Raw genomic sequence first — 22,258 nt, forward strand, 5'->3', positions numbered from 1 at the left:
ATATCCTGTACTAATTTTGCAGATTAAAATCTCTATGACTTTTCTTTCCAAAAGATATTCTCAGGATACTATCACATTTAACAGGACGAGGATTCGCTATTTCTCCGAGAGATCACTTGTCACTCTGCGCTACATGTGCTTCCTTCTGATCAGATGGTCTCTATGTGAAGGACTTTATGTATCTTTAGCACTCCCTATGTTTCTTCTTTTCTTTCTAAGCTAGTAGATGTTCATCTGGTTGATCTCCTTTCAACCTATCTTTGCTTCTTCCTCCAGCAACTCTGTTTTGGCTGTTCTCCTCTTCTAATCTTTAGGCCAATGTAATATCTCCTGTACTATGGTCAATGCTGGAAATGAAATTGGGCACCCTCTGGGTGCCTTGCTTTGTTCAAAAAAAAATTGTTTGCTGGATGGCAGTACATGCATGAGATTTTTTTTAGGAAAGTACATGCATGAGATTAATTTGGGAATATGGTGCTGCGGCTGCATGTTTAACCTCCGAGAAGCAGCTGAGGAAGGCCATGTTTGGTTCATAAGTTCTAGGATTTTTTTAGGCCCAACTAAAAAGTCGTTAGTCCCTAAAAAATCCCTACCTGTTTGGTATATGGGACTAAATATAGACTAAAAGACCATGTTATAACTAAAAGTCTCAAAAAGACTCTTCTTGAGGGTCTTCTTTCATAAGTCTTAAATGCCCACTTTAAGTCCCTGTAAGTCCCTCATGTTTCACCCGTAAAAAAACCTTCTTATTTGGTTTAGATGGGACTAAAAGAGACTTTTTTAAGTCCCTACATCAATAAGTCTCTGTAAACAAACACCCCTAACACAAGAAGAAAGTGTAAGATTATTGATGATTGATACAGTTCGCGGCAAGGATGAAGAATATATCGCTGCCAATGACAGCTTTCTAAACGATTTAACTGGGTCAGCTATCCAAATCATTTGAAGCAGATGCATTGGGAGATCTTTCTGTAGCTTTTCCTCCCCTATCCCTTAGCGGCTAGGATAAACTCTTCCCTCCACACTTCAGCAGCGAGCCTGTCGATTCACCTCCTCTCTGCCTACTGCTTCGGCGGCCAATGGCTGGGAGAGAATCCCGGTGCCTTCACTCTGGCTAGTAGTTTAGATTAGGATTCTTTAGTTCTCGTAGGAGCGGTGCTCGGGCGGAGGGCGGAGATTCTTCTTCAAGTTTGTCTTTCGGGTTTGGATCCTTTCGTCTGGACATAGTCGACGGAGCTCTGGTGTAGATTTCTACCGTTTTCTTGGCACAGTTAGGTTAGGGTTTGTTGCCGTGTGGCGAAATTTGGTGTCAAGTGATTCAGATCTGTTCAAGGGTTCAACAACGATGACTGCGGCTCCAAGGCGTTGGTCCTTAGGGGCGCGTGCATCAAGACTTCCCGGCTATCATCGACAAGGTCAGGCCGGCTCTGGCAGAGGAGCGATGACAGCGGCGCGTCGGCGGCTCGTTCTACCAGCAGTAGTGGTCGTTAGGTGGTCTCGAAATCTCAGTGTAATTTTTATTATGTTTAAGGTGCTTTTGCACTTTCGGTGAAATTTCATAATATATATGAATTATTTTTGCAAAAAGAAACATTTGAAGCCACCAAGAGATTTCCCTTTTCTTGTTGCGAAAACCGCCAAGAGATATCCAATTGTCTATTTGTAGCAAAAAGGACAATTCCATCATTATGGTCACCCAAGTACACTGTATTCTTTTTTTTAGCATCAGTACAGACACAACCGCTCATATACATGCGCATACACTCTCCTCTACGAACGGACACACGTACCCCCTACCCTTATGAGCACCTCCGAAAAATTGAGCCGGCATATCATCTTGAGATTTATGAAATCACCGTAGGCGCCTCGTCGTCGACGGGAACGTCTCCTCTCGCCGAAAGCGCATCACCGGAAATCCTGAAATAAATCTAGAAATAATGCGAGCACCAGGATTTGAACCCTGGTGGGTTGGGGATACCACTGTCCACCAAACCAATTCAATCACAGGTCGATTCGCACTATACTCTTTATTTAATAGAATGCACAGATTGTAAAATGAATAGACTTGATAGTTGGCTCTAGATTTTGGAATTTATAACAATATAGGAGTTTGTTGTGACAGCTTGTTACGCCTGGCGGGATCAAGACTGGTCTCACAGACCAACACTAGTCTTTGTCTTCACTCATGCGCACCCGGGAGCTACTTACCGGTTGGCCACCCATCGCCAAGCACGCTTAACTTTAGAATTCTTTTCGAATGAGCTTCTGGAAAGGAAGGAATTTCTTATTGATATGAGTAGTCTATCATTACTATTAAGCTAGGCTCTCACATACACCCCCACTCAAAGGAACCGACGTCCTCGTCGGCCCATCAGAAACGTTCCCTCTTGGCACACGTATGCGTGTCCAGTCCAGCACAAGTGCCATGCCGTGTGCTACAACGGGCCACATGCCCACGCACCTGACCCGTACATGTCCGTGTAACTGTGAGGGTCGGCTCTGATACCAAATTGTAATACCCTGTTACGCCCGGCAGGATGAGGACTGGCCCCACAGACCAACACCGGTCTTTGTCCTCACTCGTGCGCACCCGGGAGCTACTTCCCGATCGGTCATCCATTCTAAAATGACCCCGAGCCGAGCACGCTTAACTTTGAAATTCTTTTCGAATGGGCTCCTAGAAAAGAAGAAATTCCTCGTTAATATAAGTAGTCTATCATTTCTATTAAGCTAGGCTTTCACATTTGTGAAATATGATGCTTTACTACTTTGAACGCTGCACATCAGAGCCGCGAATTCAAGCTCCTATTTACAGTAATTGGATCTGATGACTGAGAAGCGAGAGAAAAGAAGACGTGGCAACAGGCTCGTTTTTTTCAAAATTGAAATCATCTGAATGGATGAAAAAGAAAAGAACTGACACCACCAGACCACTACGAAGAAGAGAAGGTAGAAGGAAAATATACATTGCTCGTCCATACTTGTTGCGTTGCATCGTTGGATGTGCGCAATCTATAGAAGCGAGAGAAAGAAAACAAAAAATTGAAATCATCTCGGATGGTTGACCGTTGGATCTGCGCAATTGACAGAATCGAAAGAAAAAATATTCAATAAATTGACGCAATTGATAGAAGCTAGAAAAAGAAAAAAGAAAAAATGATCGGGTGAGAACGAGAGCGCTGCGGGGTGGGGTTTCGAGCACGCGACCGAGCTACCTAGATATACGCTCCAAAAAGTTTTAGAAAAACTGCTAGCTAGAGTTTTTTTCTTAGATGGATGAGCTAGCGAGAGTTGCTGTCCGCGTAGACTGCTCTCGCTACTTGTTCTAGTGCGATTCAACATTCAAGCACCCTAAACCTCCTTGTGATCCCCTCCTACATAACCTCCTCCGTGGCCCCAAGCTCTCTCCCTCCCAGCACCCATGAAACATTAACGTTAACAATTCAGTGACACCTTTCCCCCCTGCAAGAACACAAAACCAGGATACACTCATATTCACATGTCCTCCCGCAAGGAAATCTACATCTCAAGTTTGCTCATGATACAAAATTCCTCTTGCCTACATGTTGTGTTTCTACCTGCCAGAAAAAGGTTAATACCCAAGTGTGGTTGTCTAATGCCTACGTATCCAAAAATGATGTACACTAGTTTGTTACAGGACCTCTGAATGATGGTTTGTAACCACAATACAACAATTCATTACTTAGCTCATGGTATCGACCCAGAAATTCCACCGGGCTGCAACGATCCCTTCCCTTCTAAGCTTCTACGATCAGATGTTGTTTGCCTGAAGCTCTTGTTCAGGAAACATAATTGTTTTGAGAAACTCATAGGATGTAAAAAACAGCGCCCCTTGGGATACATACATGAGCAGCCTTGGGCTTAAACCCCTGGAAAAAAAGATGTTGATAATTTGCATGCTCGCAGTAACAATGACACAAACGAGTATGGATTTGCATCCAGTAAGATGGTAAGTCTATAATATCGTGTATAAATGATCGTACCTGTAAAGACCTCGTAACCCTTCTTGCTCAAAAATGTGCGCAAGGGCATGAAGAACCCCTTCATACTTTCTAACAGGGCTGAGTGCCTAATGAACATGAATCAATTCAGAATTAGTCCTGCACCAACTATTACTTCACTTTTGATTTGAAGAATTGAAGGAAACAAGCCATTAGAAGTGATAGGAAAAACAAAAGATCTAACCAAGCTTTTCCATCTCAACAAGTTTCATTATAATGAAATTAAAAAAAAGGGTCCAGTTTCCGTTTTTTGACCTTGGACTCTGGAAAAGGCTTATTTTCAATCTTGAACTCTAAAATTGTTGGAATACAACATCAAACAAATGAAACAGTCCACTTTTCGCCCTCTGCTCTCTGGTGGTTTGGCAAATGGTATTGAGTGTCGTGGATGCCACATGGCAACAACCTCACTGCCATGTATCAACTCCGGTTTTTGATCCATTTGTGACAAATTTCATCCATTTATAACAGAATTGCTGTAAATTTATTATCCAAATGATGAATTTTGTTCTTGATTGTTTGTTTGTCATAGTGTGCGGTTGTTCATGGAGTGACATGGAGAACAACTGGAAGAAGCTCCAAATAGACTTTATTTCAGAACGAGGAATCTTCCTACAAACACAAATGTGCTAAATCAAGGATATACTATCTCTGCCTAGAAAAACTGGAGTCGGCCTACGAAAATGTGGTTCGGATCCCACTGGTGATGCCAGAAGTCGTTTCGGTATAGGATTTTTATCATCTTCTTATTCTATTTATTATTCCTGTGCCAGAAGTCACATTTTCTTTTTGTTGGGCAGTACCTCCTAACAAGATTGGTCTGTTTGGAACTTCGTTATGGGTCCTAGGCTCCTAGCTAGTCAGAACCTTCTTCCTTACTCCAAAATCCAAATAGAAACGAAATCTGAACAAACATAATTTGATTCTCAGATCTAGACACTACCTTCCCCTTCAAGAAACGACTTGGCCCTCAAGGCATTTAGGGTCTGTTTGGTTTGTGGCCTCGCCTGCATGCCTGGAGAAATACCTTGCCTGGTTTCAGCCTGGTCTTTTAAACTTTTCTGCCTGGTCAAGCTGGCCTGGACAGAAGTTGTTTGGATTTTGGGCCTGGCCTGGAGAGTGATTAGACTTAAAAAAATCAATTCATCTGCCTTTGTACCGCGAGCAACTTCGTACATGCAGTCCCAGGCAGCCATTATGGCTTGCCAGGCGCTGGAATTTTGAAGCCTGGGCCAGGCTAACCCCTTGCCTGGCTCCTCTATCCACATCCCATCCAGGCTAATCACGTGTGTGGTGTTCTAGTCCAGGCAAGTACAGGCTTTTTCAGGGTAGCAACCAAACAATACCCAGGCAACATACAGGCACGCTCCAGGTCAGGCGAGTTGTCACGAGGACACGAACCAAACTAGCTCTTAGTGAGCCATGAACTCTAGGTAATGTTTCTCTATCTCATAGTAAGTGCCAACTCACCTGCTCCTGCAGAATTATCTGCTCATAATGGAATTTCAGGTGTCATATAGTCAAAACAATGGCATCCACGTCATTACGGAATCATCTGAGACTAAAAAGTGGACTGTTTCGACAGTTTGAGATTGCAATTAGATGGTTTTAGGGTTCAGGGTTGAAAAGTGCGCTTTATGCAGGAGTTTGATGAAGTGGCGTGAGCTTTTCCATTCAATAACAAATCAAAATAGATAAAACTTAAACTGTAAGTTACTTGTGCTGATATATACAAACTGGGGTGTGGCATGAGCATGTTTTTTTCTTGAGTAAAAGGGTTCACCAAATTTGTGGCATAAGCATGTGTTGCACCTGTAACTGTACTCGTGTCTTCACAACATCGAATGGATTTGTAAACAGAGCAGCAGTTGATCCTGCAAAACCTCCACAAATGAGCTGCAATACAAAGAAAAAAGGGAGTTTATACCACACTAAAATCGGAATGTGTAGTTGAATTAGGCTCGACCTGAAGTATTAACATTTATATCAAAGGTAAGTGGCATCATTCGAAAACTGAATTTAGTGATGGGAACAGGCCAAACAGTACCGGTTCAGTATTGAATAATGAAACACATATATAAGATGGTTTAACAAGTTGAGGTTCAGGAACTAACCGTCTGGCCAGAATTGAGTTTAGCATTAGCAGGTGATGCATTCAACAGAAATTGCTTCAGACTCTCGTAGGCATAAAACTGGAAATTCCAAAATAAGTGAACACCAAAATAAAACAGCAAAGCAGATGTAGAATTAAAATTTGGGACTAGGGAGTAAACTGTAACTGTTCGTAAAGATACCTTTACTATAGAATGTGGAATATTTCTGCAAAGAACAGCCCCCCATCCAGCATATAACGAAGCAATGCCACCCCTTTGTAGACATCCAACTAAAGCCTTCCTGATGGCATGAAACTCTTATTAGAGCGTGAAGAAGAGTATGGTGAACTCCGGGCAATGTTGCCAAATAATTTCAACAAGCAACGTGGAGTCAGGTTATTGTCATTTTTCAATATAAATAGCAGGTTATTGTCAGGATGCAGAACTAGGGCTGATAAATTAATACTCCCTCTGTCCCAAAATAAGTGTCACTGGTTTAGTACAACTTTGTGCTAAGTTGTACTAAATCAGCGACACTCATTTTGGGACGGAGAGAGTATGTTTTTGTCATTTCTTCTTATTTATCAGCAAAAAGCAAAAAGCTTCTAAATAAAGAAAGAAAACGAATGAATAACCCAAGGAGAAGCATGGAAATTAAATACCAGCAATTCTGATACTGCGAGCCGACTTGCATCTGTTGTTTTATGCATTCGCTTGGTGTAAAAATAAAGGAGGTTGCAATACTAGAACAACCACCCGCAGCACAATGAGCAATGGAATGGTAGTCCTGAAGAGATGTCAATGTATAAGATCAAAGTGTGTATGAATGTTACACTAGTTGGATATCAATTGCAAAATAAAACTGAAATCACCTTCGGCAAAGTAGGAAGAAGTGACCCCTTTACTATTTCGTAAGTTAGGGTATAAATAGCTGAAATTGGTGCAGAACAAGCAATTTTGCTAGCAAGCCCTCCATAAAGTCCTAAGACACCTGTAGAAAATATTTGCCAAGCATGAAAAATTCTAGTAATTAATGTTTGACAATAGGGAAAAGGACATGGAAATATGATAAACTTATTGATAGCATCTCAGTGTGTGTAAATACACCCAAAATTTTACCTCTCTCAACAAGGGTGCGTCTTAGTATGTGGTAGAATGAGCTTTGCCCAGAACTGTTAGCCTGAATAATGGTTTTCACCGTATCAACTGGATGCAGAGAGATACTGACAACTGTCCCAGCTAGTGCTCCTGCAGCAGCATGCTTGTTCGCACCAACAGGACCATGAAATCGATGCCCCAAGGATGATTCAAACTCTGATGAACGCTTGTCTACAAAATGCTGCTGAGATACATCTTCCCCGTATGTATATTGGTGTACATTTGGTGGGTTAACAATAGCATCACCAACCACACAAGATGTGCATGTCAACCCTTCAGGCCGAATATGTTCACATGTGCTGGAAATCTGATTTTCCAGCATTATCCTTGCCTCTTTGCAAACCTGCTCTGATGAACAAGCAGACATATTGGAGTATTCTCTAGAAACCTCTGCGTTTAATTTCTCATCGTGTAGAGAATTTTCACAGGCATACGTGATATTATCCTCCTCACTTGAGCTCGTGCATTGTTCAGCTGGCATGTCTCCTGTTTGATTGCAACAGTTATCACCCCTTCCGAAGCAGTCGCCCTCCTTGATTTCCATACTGCTGGAAGTAGCACAAGCTCCTAGCTTTTTGGTTTGCATGGGGTATATATTTTGATAATGCATGTTCCCAAGTTTACTGGTAAGATGCATATGTCTCCATGTGGCAGAAGCACCGATCATGTTGCTGCGTGATCGGAGCATTAACATCTTCTTCAGCAATCTAAGATCTTCATGGATTGATTTTGGTGTTGATAAACAGGTTTGAGAGTTGAGGCCAGTTGAGCTTTCGCTGCAAGATGTCAATGTGTGTCCTTCTCGGTCCCTAGTAAAGCACACAGGGTCTTCCGTGTGCAAAATATCCTCGCTCACAGATCTTTGATCTGTTGTGCCAGAAGATTCTGGGTGCCCAACAAGATTCCAGATCCCTGTCAATGCAGATACTAACTGAGGAGTAGTGAATAGTTTATCAGTATGTCTGCTGCCTGATTGAGTACTTTGTGATTGATTGGCACAACGATCCTTTGAAAGAAATGCATCTGGATCAAATAATCGGTGCTTATCAAATGGAAGCCGGTAGTAATTAGTTGTTGATTTTCGAGCTTTTGAAGCTCTACGATTTGAGCTCATCTCTGACAAACATGCAGCAAGTTAGCTGTTCGTTCATGAAGAAGAAGTCAACTAATCATCTGACTGGGATCTGCAAGAGGCAGGAAGCAGAAAAGGCAAAATTAGCATAGCAAAACAGCTCTCATATGGTACTAAGCAAAGAGTATGTTTCATGGGAGATCATCTGACTAGACCTTTGAGCTAGGTACTAACAATAGTGGCTAAGCCCAAAGAGCGACCGATTAGCAAATGGATTGTGGTATAAATGTCCCTAAATCCGAAAGACGCCTTTATGCCTTGTACCCGCTGCGAATTTGAGACAACAACATGAGCAGTAATTGCCATGCTCCAACCCCAAAGTACTCCATTCTGCGAGACATGTCATAGAACAGACCCCGAATCTTTAACTCGCAAGCTATATAATCCCTGGTCCTAACAGACGTTTCGTCGAACAGCTTGTGTGCGCGGAGACCGGCACCCGATTTGATCCAAGCGAATGAAAGGAACGCCCTCCGAAGGGTTAAAAAGCTTGTCTTACCTTGCGGTGGCTGGACTGGAGCTCAGCTCCCGATGCCCGATGGCGGCTTCGCAACAGTTCGCGCTTCACGGGAGGGGAGGGGAGGAGGAGGAGGAGAGGTGCGACGACCTAGCCTCCGCCGCTTCTCCGCCCCCCTCTGGCTCCACGAGCTTGCGAGGCGGAGAGGTCACGGGCGCGGCGTCATGGGAGCTTGGGCTTCCAGGTCCATCTCCATGGATTTTCTGGCTGTTTCGAGGCTGTCGCTGTGCCGCTCACCGATGTGCGGCCGCAGCCAGCAGCGTCAATTGGGCAACCCGGACAAACGTGGGCACGCTGCGCCTTTTCCTTTGGGTCCCCAAACGATGTTTTGCGCCGTTCGATGCAAAGTGCACGGTCAAAACGAAAGGCCCTAAAAAAGATTAATCACCCCTCATAAAATAGCAAAAAGCGAAAATGTTACAAATCTAACATCAGATTTTAGCGTTTCCGAGTGAACGTCATCAAGCACATCAGATCCCATGCGTGAATCCTAAGGGTAGTCATAGTGAAAGTAACTTAGCTAGTAACATAACGCACTCCAAAATTTTTTTGCTCATGTGGCAGGTAATAACATAATATGTTACTGTAACATAGCATTTTCTAATACAGGATGAGTCTATAAGCTAATAAATGAAGCCATCTATGACACTACTACTATGTTATTTTACATTATGAAGATAATAACTTAGTCTAATGTCATATGGATGACACTAGTATAAGTTACTCCCCACTGTGACCATCCTAAAATGTTCTTGCTTTCACCCTGTGAGCTACTAATTATATTATCTGATGATCCCATCCTTCGGTATGATGTTGAATAATTATGCATGTACTTTAGTTTTATATGCCAATCAATTATCATAATCAACATAATCCTTGTTGATGTCATTTGCTTCCAAGTTTTGTTCGTGTCATAGTTATTGTACTTATCACCCCTCATAAAAAGACAAAAAGCGAAAATGTTACAAATCTAACGTCAGATTTTAGCGTTTACGAGTGAACGTCATCAGGCACATCAGATCCCATGCGCGAATCCTAAAATGTTCTCGCTTCCACCCTGCGAGCTATTAATTATATAATCTAATGATCCCGTCCTTCGGTATGATGTTGAATATATTATGCATGTACTTCAGTTTTATATGCCAATCAATTATCATAATCCTTGTTGATGTCATTTGCTTCCAAGTTTTGTTCATGTCATAGTTATTGTACTTACTAAAAAGGTTTCGTTCACTGGCAATCTGAGTGAACACATTCGAGTGAAAATTTTAATTTTCAGACAATGACAATTTCCTCGATGTTGCATGGTAATTTCCTTCGGCCAGCATGGCAAAATCCTAAGTATGATTCTTTTTTCATCATTTCTTTAGGCTCTATGTTGCAATCATGACAAATTTCTGAACACGCATGGCAATTACTCTAATGCAATATGCCAAAAAATTGACAATCTTCTATACAACATGGCAATTTTTACTTTGACAAATTCTTATACAAAGGCATGGCAACTCTGGAACGTTCGCTGAAAGTGTACACATGTGTTTTTTAGCAAGCAAAATTGTTTGTCGTTTCTACCATAATATAAGATGATATTGCAACCTTATATTATGGGATGGAGAGGATAACATTTAGATAGGTACTCCCTCTGTTTCGGAATATAAGGTGTATCGATTTTCATGCAGGTTAAATTTATGTATGTTTGACCAAGAGTATAAAATAAAATATCGATATCTACAATACATAATAAATAAAATATAAAAATACTTTTCATGATAGACGTAATGATAGAAGTTTGGTACAGTAGTATTGATTATTTTTTCTACGAACTTAATCAAACGTGTACATGTTTGACTTTTTTAAGAATAATACACCTCTAACTAAAAAGCGAATACACCTTACATTTTGTAATGAAAGGAGTATATCATAAAAGAGAATTCAGCATGACACGACTCTCCGTTGCACGCAGCAAAGCAGCAACCCTGCAGGGGAGAAAAGAGGAGCCGAAACTCGTTTACAAAAGCGGGGAGAATTGCCCCATATCGACATTTCCTTTGTACTTTTTTTTCATAATTATATAAGGACTTCGATAAATTCTGAATGTTCGGATTTTGAGCATGTCATCCCGAACCTTTTTTCATGGCAACTTTAGTTGACATTAGATGACAAATTTAGTTGTTAAATCATGGCTTTGTCTTCATTCGTTTCTTCCTCAAAAAATTGTCATGTTTGCCAACCCTGCGCCAACTAAAGTTGGCATGAAGAACGTTCGAGTTACCATGCTTAAAATCCGAACGTTCAGGATCTATCATTACTGTTATATAATCTGAATGTTACTGCCAGATATTTTTATTAACCTAAACAAAAGCTTATCTTATATCCTCCAAACAATTGAAAAAAACCTATACCATCACATGCATATCGGTGATAATGCACTGGAACAGTTACATCTGCCACGGCCACAGCCCACAGCTCAGGTGGATCCACTGTTGTATTTAGGACATGATTGAAAGACGAGAAGACATCCTTGCAATAGAAACGAAACTGCTCCACATACGATGTTTCTGCCCGACCTATGCACGACCAGCGGCCGGTACCCTGCTTAGGGCTCCTTTGATTCAAAGGAATTGCATAGGATTTTTGGAGGATTTGGACCCTTAGGATTTTTTCCTGTGATGCTCGTTTGATTCGTAGGATTGACATCCTTAAGAATTTTTTCATAGGATCCATTTGTACTACATTCTGGAGGAATATTTCCATCCACTCAAATCTCTTTGTAGAATTCCTTTGTTTTTCCTGCGCTATCAAACATTCTTTCAAACCTGTAGGATACTATAAGACATGGCATCCTATTCCTGCATTTTTCATATTCCTTCATTTTGACAATCCTGCGAATCAAAGAGGCCCTTATCATGCGCATGTTCTGACAATCCTGCGAATCAAAGAGGCCCTTATCATGCGCATGTTCTGACAATCCTGCGAATCAAAGAGGCCCTTATCATGCGCATGTTCGGCTGGATTTATGTGTCGTGTGTGCATCGTCTGAATTGTGTCGTCCGCATAGCACTGCTGCAATAGAAACGAGGAGTCGAAACTCATTTATAAAAGCGGCAACCCTGCGGCCTCATTTGGTAGGCGAGGGGTGGAGGGGATTTCAGAGGAGAATCCACGAGGGGCGCAGAAACCTCTACAATCCTCGCCCTGTTTGGTATGCGAGGTTTCGTTGGCCCAATCCACCTGATCCCCCCTCGATTCACCTCGACCCATGCGGGTCAAAAGGCACGAGGAGGCACTCGCGGATTTGGAGCCATGCGCGAGACCGGAGCCTGCTCCTCGCGCCGCCGTCGGCAGCGGCCTCCTCCTCGACGCGCCGCCGTCGGCCGGAGCCTCCTCCTCGCGCCGCCGTTGCCCGAACGAGATGGGCAAAGCAACGCCCTCGCCGCCACTGCGAGGAGCCGCCCTGCCGCTGGATCTTCACCGCCCCGTCGCCGCCAGAGCGTCAATGTCCTCCGCCGGTTATTCCCGATGTGATTCCTCCCCTATCCTCCACTTCTCCATCCCCTCCCCTGCAAACCCTAGAGCTGACTCTTCTTGCTCCTCCTCCGGCACCCAGCGGCCATGGCTTCGATCTGCAACAGTTTGCTGCGTCCATCGATGAGACTGGCTGCCTCCATGGCCATCTCTCTCCTCTCCTGAAAATCATTGGAACCCGACTCTTGTGAGAACCAGTACCTTGATTTGAATTTTGATAGAAGTGTAGGTTTTCATGTTGACAGAAATTATGGTGTTTCTGGATGAGCTTTTACATTGACAGTAAAGCAAGGTCCCTGGATGAACTTTTGCACATGAACAATGTTTAGTTTTATCTATCAACATAAATAAAAAAACCCCAAAGTTCTGGACTAGAAGCAAGATCCTAGATGACAGTAAATAATTAGAGGGATTTAAATAATTAAAGTGTGGTTTGTCCCGCCTGCGTAGTAGGTCAAATTGATCCACTGTCCCTTTGTTTCAGTGGATACTGATATTGTTGGTTCCTTCTTTAGTATGCTTCATTTTGGTCCCCATCCATAAATTGATTTCAAGTCAAGCAAATTATGTTGTTAATGTGAAGAATTGTTGCAAGATTAGATTTTTAACTGTTTTACACCATTTTAATTCAATATGGAAATTCATCCCTGTCAAACAATGTTCTGTATGGAGGGGATGTGTGGCTGGAGAGGGATTTGAGGTTTTAAGGGGATTGGGTGAAAGAGGGGGATTCACCAAATCCGTTGAAATCCCCTCCTCTCAAAACTTCCATGATCCCTTTCTGTCAAATGAGGCCTGCGGGTGAGAAAAGAGGAGCCGAACCTCGTTTATAAAAGTGGGGAGAACTGCTCTGGATATTTCCTTTCTATTCATCTTAATTATATAATCTGAATGTTGCTGCTAGAATTTTTTTATTAATCCAAACAAAAGCTTAACTTATATCCTCCAAACTACGTATGCACCGGTACAGTTACATCTTTCACGGCCACAGCTCAAGGAGTTCGACACATTTTGACAGAAACGGCAAGAAACGCTGACGAGATCTCCTCCAAATCCAAAGAAGGAAAAAAGAAACGCATCGACGGGCGTTTTCAGTGATCATTCTCTCGTCGTCCATCTGTTGGAGCGGGTGCAGAAGAAGAAGAACCTCCTCCACGGGACGCACGGGAGCGTGATGTTCAGAAAGGGCGTGTACACCGCGTACGGCCGCCTCGGCGGCGCGGCCGCGCACTGGCGGCGCTCTCCCGGCCGCTGCTCCGAGCTCACGCCGGAGAGGAACTTGAGGCCGAGCTTGAGCTCCCCCTTGTACGTGCCGTCCCGGAGCACGATGTTGTACGGGGCGGGCTTCATCTGCAGGAACTCCCTCTCGCTGCCCTCCCTGATGATCTCGCCTACATGCACCCTGCAACGCACTTGCACAAGGTCGTCGGACCGGGGCACGGTGGATGGAGTCTCTTGCACGTACGACGTACCTGATTTCGCCGACCAGAGTGTCCTCGGCGAACTTGTCCCTCTCCATGACCTTGAGCGTGACCTTGGCCAGCTCCCTGCACTCGCGGGGCGACAGCGGGAACCTGAACTTCTCGTTCCACCAGATCCTCCTGTGCTTACCTGGGCGTCAAATCACGAACGTCCTTACAGGCTTCAGACACTGTTAGAAATTCAGACACGAGCGTTTCTACAATGTGGTAGTACTGCTAATTTGCATTGGAGAAGAATGTTCACCGTGTGTGATTTTACTGGTGCAGAACTGGTCGCCGCACTGGATGGTCACGTAGTATCTTTGCGGTCCTGCACGCGGAACTCAACGGTGAGCACAGCGATCTAGATATGCCACGAGGTTGCAGGCAGCTTGTGATGCGGGATGGTGACCACGGACCTAGGTGATGGTGCGCATGGTTCATGCCCACGGCGCTGACCAGCAGAAGTTCCAGGACTCCGTGCGTCGTCGTCTCCATGTGAAAGGGGTCAAGAGGGCACAAACGCGCGAGGCCAACATATATGTGCATCGTGTAACTCTCCAAGATAGATATGTTAATGGAAATTAAGTAGTACGGGAGTTTCATTGGACGCGTTAATTAGAAGAAACGCTCCAATTTAAGGGATCGACTAACAGTAACAAGGTGACTGAAAATTTATTTTGGGTCAGTCATATTTTCATCTGTCATTCAATTTTTTTTTGCGGGCATCTCCCATTCAATTCTGATCGACTGACCGAAATTTTAAGTCAGCCTATTTCCATCACACACAACCCAACTCGTCCATTTTGATTCAATCGACGTGGTGCCAGTCCATAGTAACAGCCCCAAATCATGATCCCTCTATCGGTCCATTCTCTTTCAGTATCGGCCTTTGTCTCTCTCCGTCGCCCGAGAAGCACGCATGACAATTTACATTGAAATTACGTTTTTTATGATATGCAAGTATAAGCATATAATAATATATATTTTGCAAAATAATTCCCAAGGAACTAATTGGTGGCATTGAAATTATCCTTAGAGAAAAAGTAAAATTAAATTAAAAATTAAAACAATCAAAATAATAACATTTTCTAAGAAGGAATGAATTAATGGCATTGGTATTACCCTTTAAGAAGAAAACAAAATAAAATGATATAAAATAAAAGTTGACAAAATTTGCACATAATTTACACAGAAATTGCGCCTTTTTACAATATGCAAGAACATGCATATAATAGTGGAAGTTTGACAAGAATTAAGTTTCCTAACAATAATGAATTAGTGGCATTGGAACCATTAAATAAAAAAAGCAAAAGATACATAAACTAAAAAATCAAAAGAACAAAGTTTTTTTTAAGAAAGAATGATATAGTGGCTTTGAAATTAACCCTTTAGAAGAAAGAAAATGAAATATAAACTAAAACAAAAAAATAATGAAGTCTCCTAAGAAAGAATTATTCAGGGGCATTGGTATTACAGAAGAAATAAAAAAGAATCTAAAACAAACAATGACAAAATTTGCACAGAAATTGTGCTTTTTATACAATATGTAAGAATAAGCATATAATACTGGAATGTTCACACAGAAAATAAGTTTCCTGAGAAGAATGAATTAATGGCATTGGTATTACCATTAAAGGAAAAAATGAAATAAAAAATAAAAAGAATGAATGAATTAGTGGCATTGATATTACCCTTTAAGAAGAAGAAAAAATAATGGCAAGATTTACAAAGAAAATGCGCTTTTTATAAGTTGCAAGAATAAGCCTACAATACTGGAATTTCGAAATAATGGGGTTTTCTAAGTAGGAATGAATTTAGTGCTATTGGTATCATCTTAAAGTAAAAAAAATGAAACAAAAAGAGAAAAACAAAATAATGAAATTTCCTAAGAAATAATGAATTGATGGCATTAGTACTACACTTTAAGAAGAAAGAAAAATGAAAAACAGTAAAGCAAATAATTATAAAATTTGCACTTTTTATAATATGCAAAAACAAGCATATAATAGTGAAATTTCAGGAAAATGATTCCTAATAAGTAATGAAGTAATGGCATTGGTATCAACCTTAAAAAAGAAAGAAATTGAAATAATAACTAAAAACATAATCAAACTAATGAACTTTTTAAAGGTATAATAAATTAGTGCTGTTGATATTATCCTTTAAGAAGAAACAAAATAAAAAGAAAAACTTGCACACAACTTTGCACCTTTTAATATGTAAGAAATAAACATGTAATAGTGTGATTTTTACACTCTGATATAATTTATACACATGTCATATAGTACTTGCGTGCATATTTCACTCAACCAATATCCCAAAAAATAGCCATAAAAACCGACTAAGAAAAAGAGAAAAAGAAAAGGAAAAAAGGCATACAACAGAAGAAAAGGAGGAATCATGTCAGCCCATAAATAGCCAACAGGAAATACAAGATGGGATTTATCCCAATAAGAAATCGAATGACCCCAAACCGTGGTCAGTCAATTTATTTAGCTCAAAACATGACAGGAAATAAACGAAAAAACATGAATGTTAAAGTAGAAATCAATGGCTCAAATCGACTAACCAAATTCATTTTTCGGGCAACTTACATATAGCTAAAGAGCTAAGTTAAATACAAAGTTTTCTAAGGGCTCTTCCAATGCACATGTGGTTAGAGCATGGCGGAATTGCTGGTGCAGCTGGCAACGCAAGAGTGCCCCTTCCGCGGCCAGTAGGAAGAGCAACAGTTCCGGGAGGTGTATCGTGAGCAGTCAAATCGGCCCCTCTCTTTCTTGACAGATCAACATCGTTCATGTCCACGTCAAGTCCTCTTGACTTGAAGTCGCTAGCTCCTCCTCTTCCTCTCCTTGACAAGTCATCTCCTCCTCTACCAATCCGACGGCCTCTACCATTGCCTGGACCCGACCCTCATGAACCATGTTGCATGAAGGTTCTTAAAAAACAACGCCTTTGGAGGGTGAACACCATACCCGTGCTCCTTCAACATATGGTTAAGATGACCACAAATCACACACCAATCATGCAACTATTCATATTTAACCCAAAAAATATGTTTCTTGCCGCCCTTGACCATAGAAACAATGTTCTTGAGCGCCTTGTTAACATTGATCTTTACCATGGCCCTGAAGAAGTTGCAGAGAAGTCATGTGAATAAGGCTCCATGAACACAAACTGTCCCAGCTTGGCAGCAAGCGGTTTCACCATAGTGGCGAAACCATCAGGTAGGTCATGGATTTGGATCCATATACCGATCTTGTCAAGACTAATAGACGATGGTTTGGAGAACCCATCATCAGGAGCAAGTAATTTTGAATTTCCTCTAGATGTCCATGGTGCTCCTTCTATCACCCTTTCCCATTAACCGAGACAAGGAAATTGTATATTATATAGATTATTTTCTAGTGGGCAAATGTTGACAGATTGGGCGAAATCCCATGCAAGTATTGACTATATGTTTTCTTTGTGTTGACTCGAGCTATTACCATCCATCTCACTATAGTCTCTGCCGGCGCCTCTTCCTCTTCACATACTATGTCGCCATCCTCCTTCAACCCTAACTCCTCCATCATCTCCTAGACATCATCCATGGTCGTCCCTGCCCCCGACGCCTCTACACTACTGCAGGATGCTGCTAACGCGACACTACGATCAGAGACCCTTCGAGAAACTGTATGCGATGCAATAATCGCAAACGGTGTTGTATGAAAACCGTTAGAAATGTGTAAAACGTTTGCGATGACGGATGCATCAAACACGGTTTAGGTTTTAGTTGCGTGTGCGATGAAGGGCATACGGTTCAGTTCAATTAACTATTTGCGATGAGGAGGAACAAAAGAAACAGGCAGCCAGATGAAAGCGTGTGCGATACACAACATACGGTTCACTCGGATGAACTGTTTGTGATTAGGCAACACAAAAGAAACGGTCAGCCATATCAATGTGTGTGCGATATACAGCATGCGGTTCACTCGGATGAACTGTTTGTGTTGAGGCATGAGAACAGAAACGGTTCAACTTAACAAGATGTGTCTCATACGCGGCAAACAGGTCTGTAATCAGAAATGTGTGTGAAGACCGATAATAACACAGACGGTTGCTGCAAATAAGGCGTGTGTGTTCTGTGATGGGATTGCAGACAGAACAACAACATATATATATATACACATACACACACATACGCTTATAAGGACACACTTGCATAACCAAATTAAACATCCACTTACATAGGTGGCTACTACAACCATGACATTTGCACACACCAAAGTAAACTATTACATGCATAATTACATATGTGGCTACTACACACGTGACATTTGCACACACACCAATAAAGTAAACTATATATTACATGCATGATTAACTAGCATAAATGATCATCTGGTCATCATCTACTTCTTGTGACGCTTGCTCTGCTTGTGGCTCGATCCGGACTCGTTGATTTGGGAAACGAGGCACTTCCTCATGTCAACGATCCGCCTATGCATCTCGTAGAATGTGTACATGCTCTTAGCTGTAAACCTGAGGTGAGGTTCATCGCCCCGTGCCAGGATACAGAACTTATTCTCTGGGCATCCTGCTTCATCTTTTCATGGTAGGGGTCGATGATGGCCGAGGCGAGTTCGACCAGGGAGTCCTTCTTCGTGCTGCCCCAGACCATGTAGTGGTCACGAATTTCGACAAGGTTCTTGCAGGCCAAGCCCGTAACACTGAGCGCTTTTACATCGTTGGTGGTATCCACCATGGCGAACTTGTAGTCAGTGTTGTTGACAAACCTGTTGAAACGGTCACAAGGCTCTGTGGCCATGTAGTAGTGGTAGATGAGGACATGATGGCGCACGCACAACTGGGCAACGACAACCTTCTGATCTATGCCGGGACGACCGACGGTGTACTGGAGGTCGATGCCGACCACCTTGTACTTGTCTCCAGCAAGCAACTTGTAACACCCATGATGCGGCTATATCTCCCACGTGTCGAGGCACGACTTAGAGGCATAACTGCATGGTGGTTTTGTCGCAAGAGGGGTAATCTTCACACAATCCCATGTACTGAATAAGAAAGGGATAAAGAGTTGGCTTACACTCGCCACACCACACAAATAGCAAGTTAAACATACATCATCCAGAATATAATCAAGGTCTGACTATGGAACCAAAATAAAGGAAGACCACCCCAAATGCTAGATCCCTGGTCGTCCCAACTGGGCTCCACTACTGATCATTCGGAAAAGACACATAGTAACGAACAAGGTCCTCGTCGAACTCCCACTTGAGTCCGGTAGCATCACCTGCATTGGTATCATCGACACCTGCAACTGTTTGGAAGTATACGTGAGTCACGAGGACTCAGCAATCTCACACCCGCGAGATCAAGACTATTTAAGCTTATGGGTGGGAAAGGGGGTAATGGGGTGGAGCTTCAGCAAGCACTAAGCATATATGGTGGCTAACATACGCAAATAAGAGCGAGGAGAGAAGCAACGCAACGGTCGTGAAGCTAGAAGTGATCAAGAAGTGATCCAGAAACTACTTACGTTCAAACATAACACAAACCGTGTCCACTTCCTGGACTCCGCCGAAAAGAGACCATCACGGCTACACACGCAGTTGATGCATTTTAATTAAGTTAACTGTCAAGTTCTCTACAACCAGACATTAACAAATAACCATCTGCCACATAACCGCGGGCACGACTCTTGAAAGTTTATACCCTGCAGGGGTGTCCCAACTTAGCCCATCACAAGCTCTCACGGTCAACGAAGGATATTCCTTCTCCCGGAAAGACCCGACCAGTCTCGGAATCCTGGTTACAAGACATTTCGACAATGGTAAAACAAGACCAACAAAGCTGCCCGATGTGCCGACAAATCCCGATAGGAGCTGCACATATCTCGTTCTCAGGGCACACCGGATAAATACTACGTACGGCAACCGAAGATACCCCAAGTTGCCTAGGGGCAGCACCGCAAGTGGCTCTGTTTTGGACCAACACTCATAGGAGCACTGGCACGGGGGTTAAAATAAAGATGACCCTTGAGTCTGCAGAACCCAAGGGAAAAAGGCTTAGGTGGCAAATGTAAAACCAAGGTTGGGCCTTGCTAGAGGAGTTTTATTCAAAGCGAACTGTCAAGGGGGTCCCATAACCCCAACCGCGTAAGGAACGCAAAATCAAGGAACATAACACCGGTATGACGGAAACTAAGGCGGCAAGACTGGAACTAAACACCAGGCATAAGGCCGAGCCTTCCACCCTTTACCAAGTATATAGATGCATTAATTAAAATAAGAGATATTGCGATATCCCAACATATCCATGTTCCAACATGGAACAAACTTCAACTTCACCTGCAACTAGCAACGCTATAAGAGGGGCTGGGCAAAAGCGGTAACATAGCCAAACAACGGTTTGCTAGGAAGGTGGGTTAGAGGCTTGACTGGCAATATGGGAGGCATGATATAACAAGTGGTAGGTAGCGCGACATAGCAATAGAAGGAACAACTAGCAAAGCAAAGATAGAAGTGGTATCGAGGGTATGGTCATCTTGCCTGAGATCCCGCAAGGAAGAAGAATGAGTCCATGAAGAAGACAACCGGACGTAGTCGAACGGATCCTCACAAACGCGACGTTACCGGAACTAACAAGAAGAAGCAACACCGGAAAGGAGCAACCAACATGGTAAACCAACAAGCATAAGCATGGCATGATGCACAACCAAGTATGATGCATGTCCGGTTTAAATATGCATGGCATGGCAAAGAGCTTCAAACAATACTATAAATTAAGTGGAGCTCAATATGCAACAAGTTGCATATTGACAAAACACCACATTCCAGTATTTAGTTCACTCTCGTTTATGTACCCAACAATGTTAAATGTTGTTAAACATGCAAGAGGTGAAGCATATAAAGACTACCTATCTTGACAAGTTTAAATGAGGCCGGATATCACAAACAACAAATCCAGAAAATCCCCATGTGCATATTTTGAATTTGGTACTGTTCTGCCCTAAACCATATTTTAGAGTTGTTAAACATGCAAAGTATTGCCACCATGTTAATCGATGCATTTTTCTACCCCATTTACATATAAAGTTTATTAAATTTGGAGCTAGGGTTATTTAGTTATGAAATAAAACATTTTAACATGGCATTATGCAAAATAAACACAAACAACATTTTAAACATTCTAAACATGCATGAAAGTTGGATATTATGAAACTAGATGAAGTTCTAGTCATTTTACATATATAAGTTATTTACATATGATGCACGGTTAATTAGTTATTAAAAGCATGGAGAGCAAGTGCTTTTCTGCAAAACTGCAGTTCTCTGATTAATCAGCAAATTCGTTCGCAAAAAAAATAGTGACTCGGGCCGAAACTGAGATCTAGACCAACAGAAGGAAAAAACGGAGGGGCGCTAGGGTGGCCTCACCATGGGCCAAGCCTAGATCGGGAGGTGGGCCTTGGCGGGGCTGGGCCGACGCGCTGCTGGCCCATGAGCCGCATGGGAGGATGGCCAGTTTGCACGATGAGGAGGGGCACGGTCAACGGGAGCGGGGCGGCGCTGCGAGCGTCTCCTCCTGCTCGAGGCAGAAGCAGGGGAGGTCGACGATGGCGCGGGACTCCAGGGCGTCAGACTTGACGAGCTCGGGCACGAGAGGCAGCACAGGGGAGGCAGCAACGCTGAGGACCCCGACGGTTCCAGGCAGATGACGGGGAAACGGGCGAAGACAGCGGACGGAGCTGGGCCAGGGCGCGCGAAGCAGAGGGCGGCCTAACGAGGCGACGACGCGGTCAACGTGCGGGCGAACTGAGCGAGCAGAGGCAGGGGCGTCCTCCTCCCTGTTCGAAAGAAGCAGAGGCAGGGCGGGGGCCTTGGCACTAGAACTTGGAGGCCGAAGTGGGAGAGGCGCCCATGGCGCATCGTGGGACTTGGCGGGGGGTTCCGGCGACAAGGAGCACGGGGACGCCGAGCTGCATGGTGCAGGAGATGGATCCAACGTGGCTCGCCGGATCTGGCGCGAGAGGAGCTCGGGGGGGGGGGGCATCATGGCGCCGCTGTGCTCCTGGTTGTGCTCCTGCAAGGTGCGGAGGCCATGGCTCGTCAGAGAGAGAGTTGAGACAGGAAAAGACAAAGGGAAGAAAGAGAGGGCGCGAGGTGGGAGTCCGGCCTGGTGGCGGTGCTCGTCTCCGGTGAGCTGGCAGGTGACGCGCGGGGCGATGGAGGAGGGGATGCTGGTGAAGGAGATCGGGGGAGGGGATGCTGGTTGGTTCGGTTTGGAAAGCGAGGAGAGGGGCTAGGTGGATCGGGATGGATCCCGAGGTGGGAGGTGGAGTGTGG

General features: G+C 43.4%; 2 protein-coding genes across 3 annotated transcripts; both read right to left on the reverse strand.

The window, feature by feature from the left end:
* Positions 1-3,467: 3,467 nt before the first annotated feature.
* On the reverse strand, positions 3,468-9,216 carry LOC125513970 (mitochondrial aspartate-glutamate transporter AGC1). 2 transcript variants are annotated; one of them, XR_007286223.1, is made up of 9 exons: positions 8,905-9,216; positions 7,235-8,457; positions 6,988-7,106; positions 6,778-6,902; positions 6,317-6,416; positions 6,137-6,214; positions 5,835-5,896; positions 4,005-4,090; positions 3,468-3,890 (listed from the first exon to the last, which is right to left on the reverse strand). XR_007286223.1 is itself a non-coding variant. In XM_048679207.1 (9 exons), exons 2-9 carry the CDS (start codon positions 8,385-8,387, stop codon positions 3,773-3,775), a joined length of 1,863 nt encoding a protein of 620 aa, XP_048535164.1. In that variant the 5' UTR covers positions 8,388-8,457; positions 8,905-9,216; the 3' UTR covers positions 3,468-3,772. The 2 variants fall into 2 exon arrangements, 1 of the variants encoding a protein (XP_048535164.1); XM_048679207.1 differs by having other exon boundaries at positions 5,835-5,918.
* A 3,215-nt stretch (positions 9,217-12,431) lies between these two features.
* LOC125516834 lies at positions 12,432-14,456 on the reverse strand. Its single transcript, XM_048682132.1, has 3 exons — positions 14,327-14,456; positions 14,188-14,238; positions 12,432-14,048 (listed from the first exon to the last, which is right to left on the reverse strand). The coding sequence occupies exons 1-3, from the start codon at positions 14,454-14,456 to the stop codon at positions 13,546-13,548; spliced, it is 684 nt and encodes a 227-aa protein (XP_048538089.1). The 3' UTR covers positions 12,432-13,545.
* Between the last annotated feature and the right edge of the window lie 7,802 nt (positions 14,457-22,258).

The sequence above is a fragment of the Triticum urartu genome, chromosome 6 (genome assembly GCF_003073215.2).
Source record: "Triticum urartu cultivar G1812 chromosome 6, Tu2.1, whole genome shotgun sequence".
Classification (NCBI taxonomy): Eukaryota; Viridiplantae; Streptophyta; class Magnoliopsida; order Poales; family Poaceae; genus Triticum; species Triticum urartu.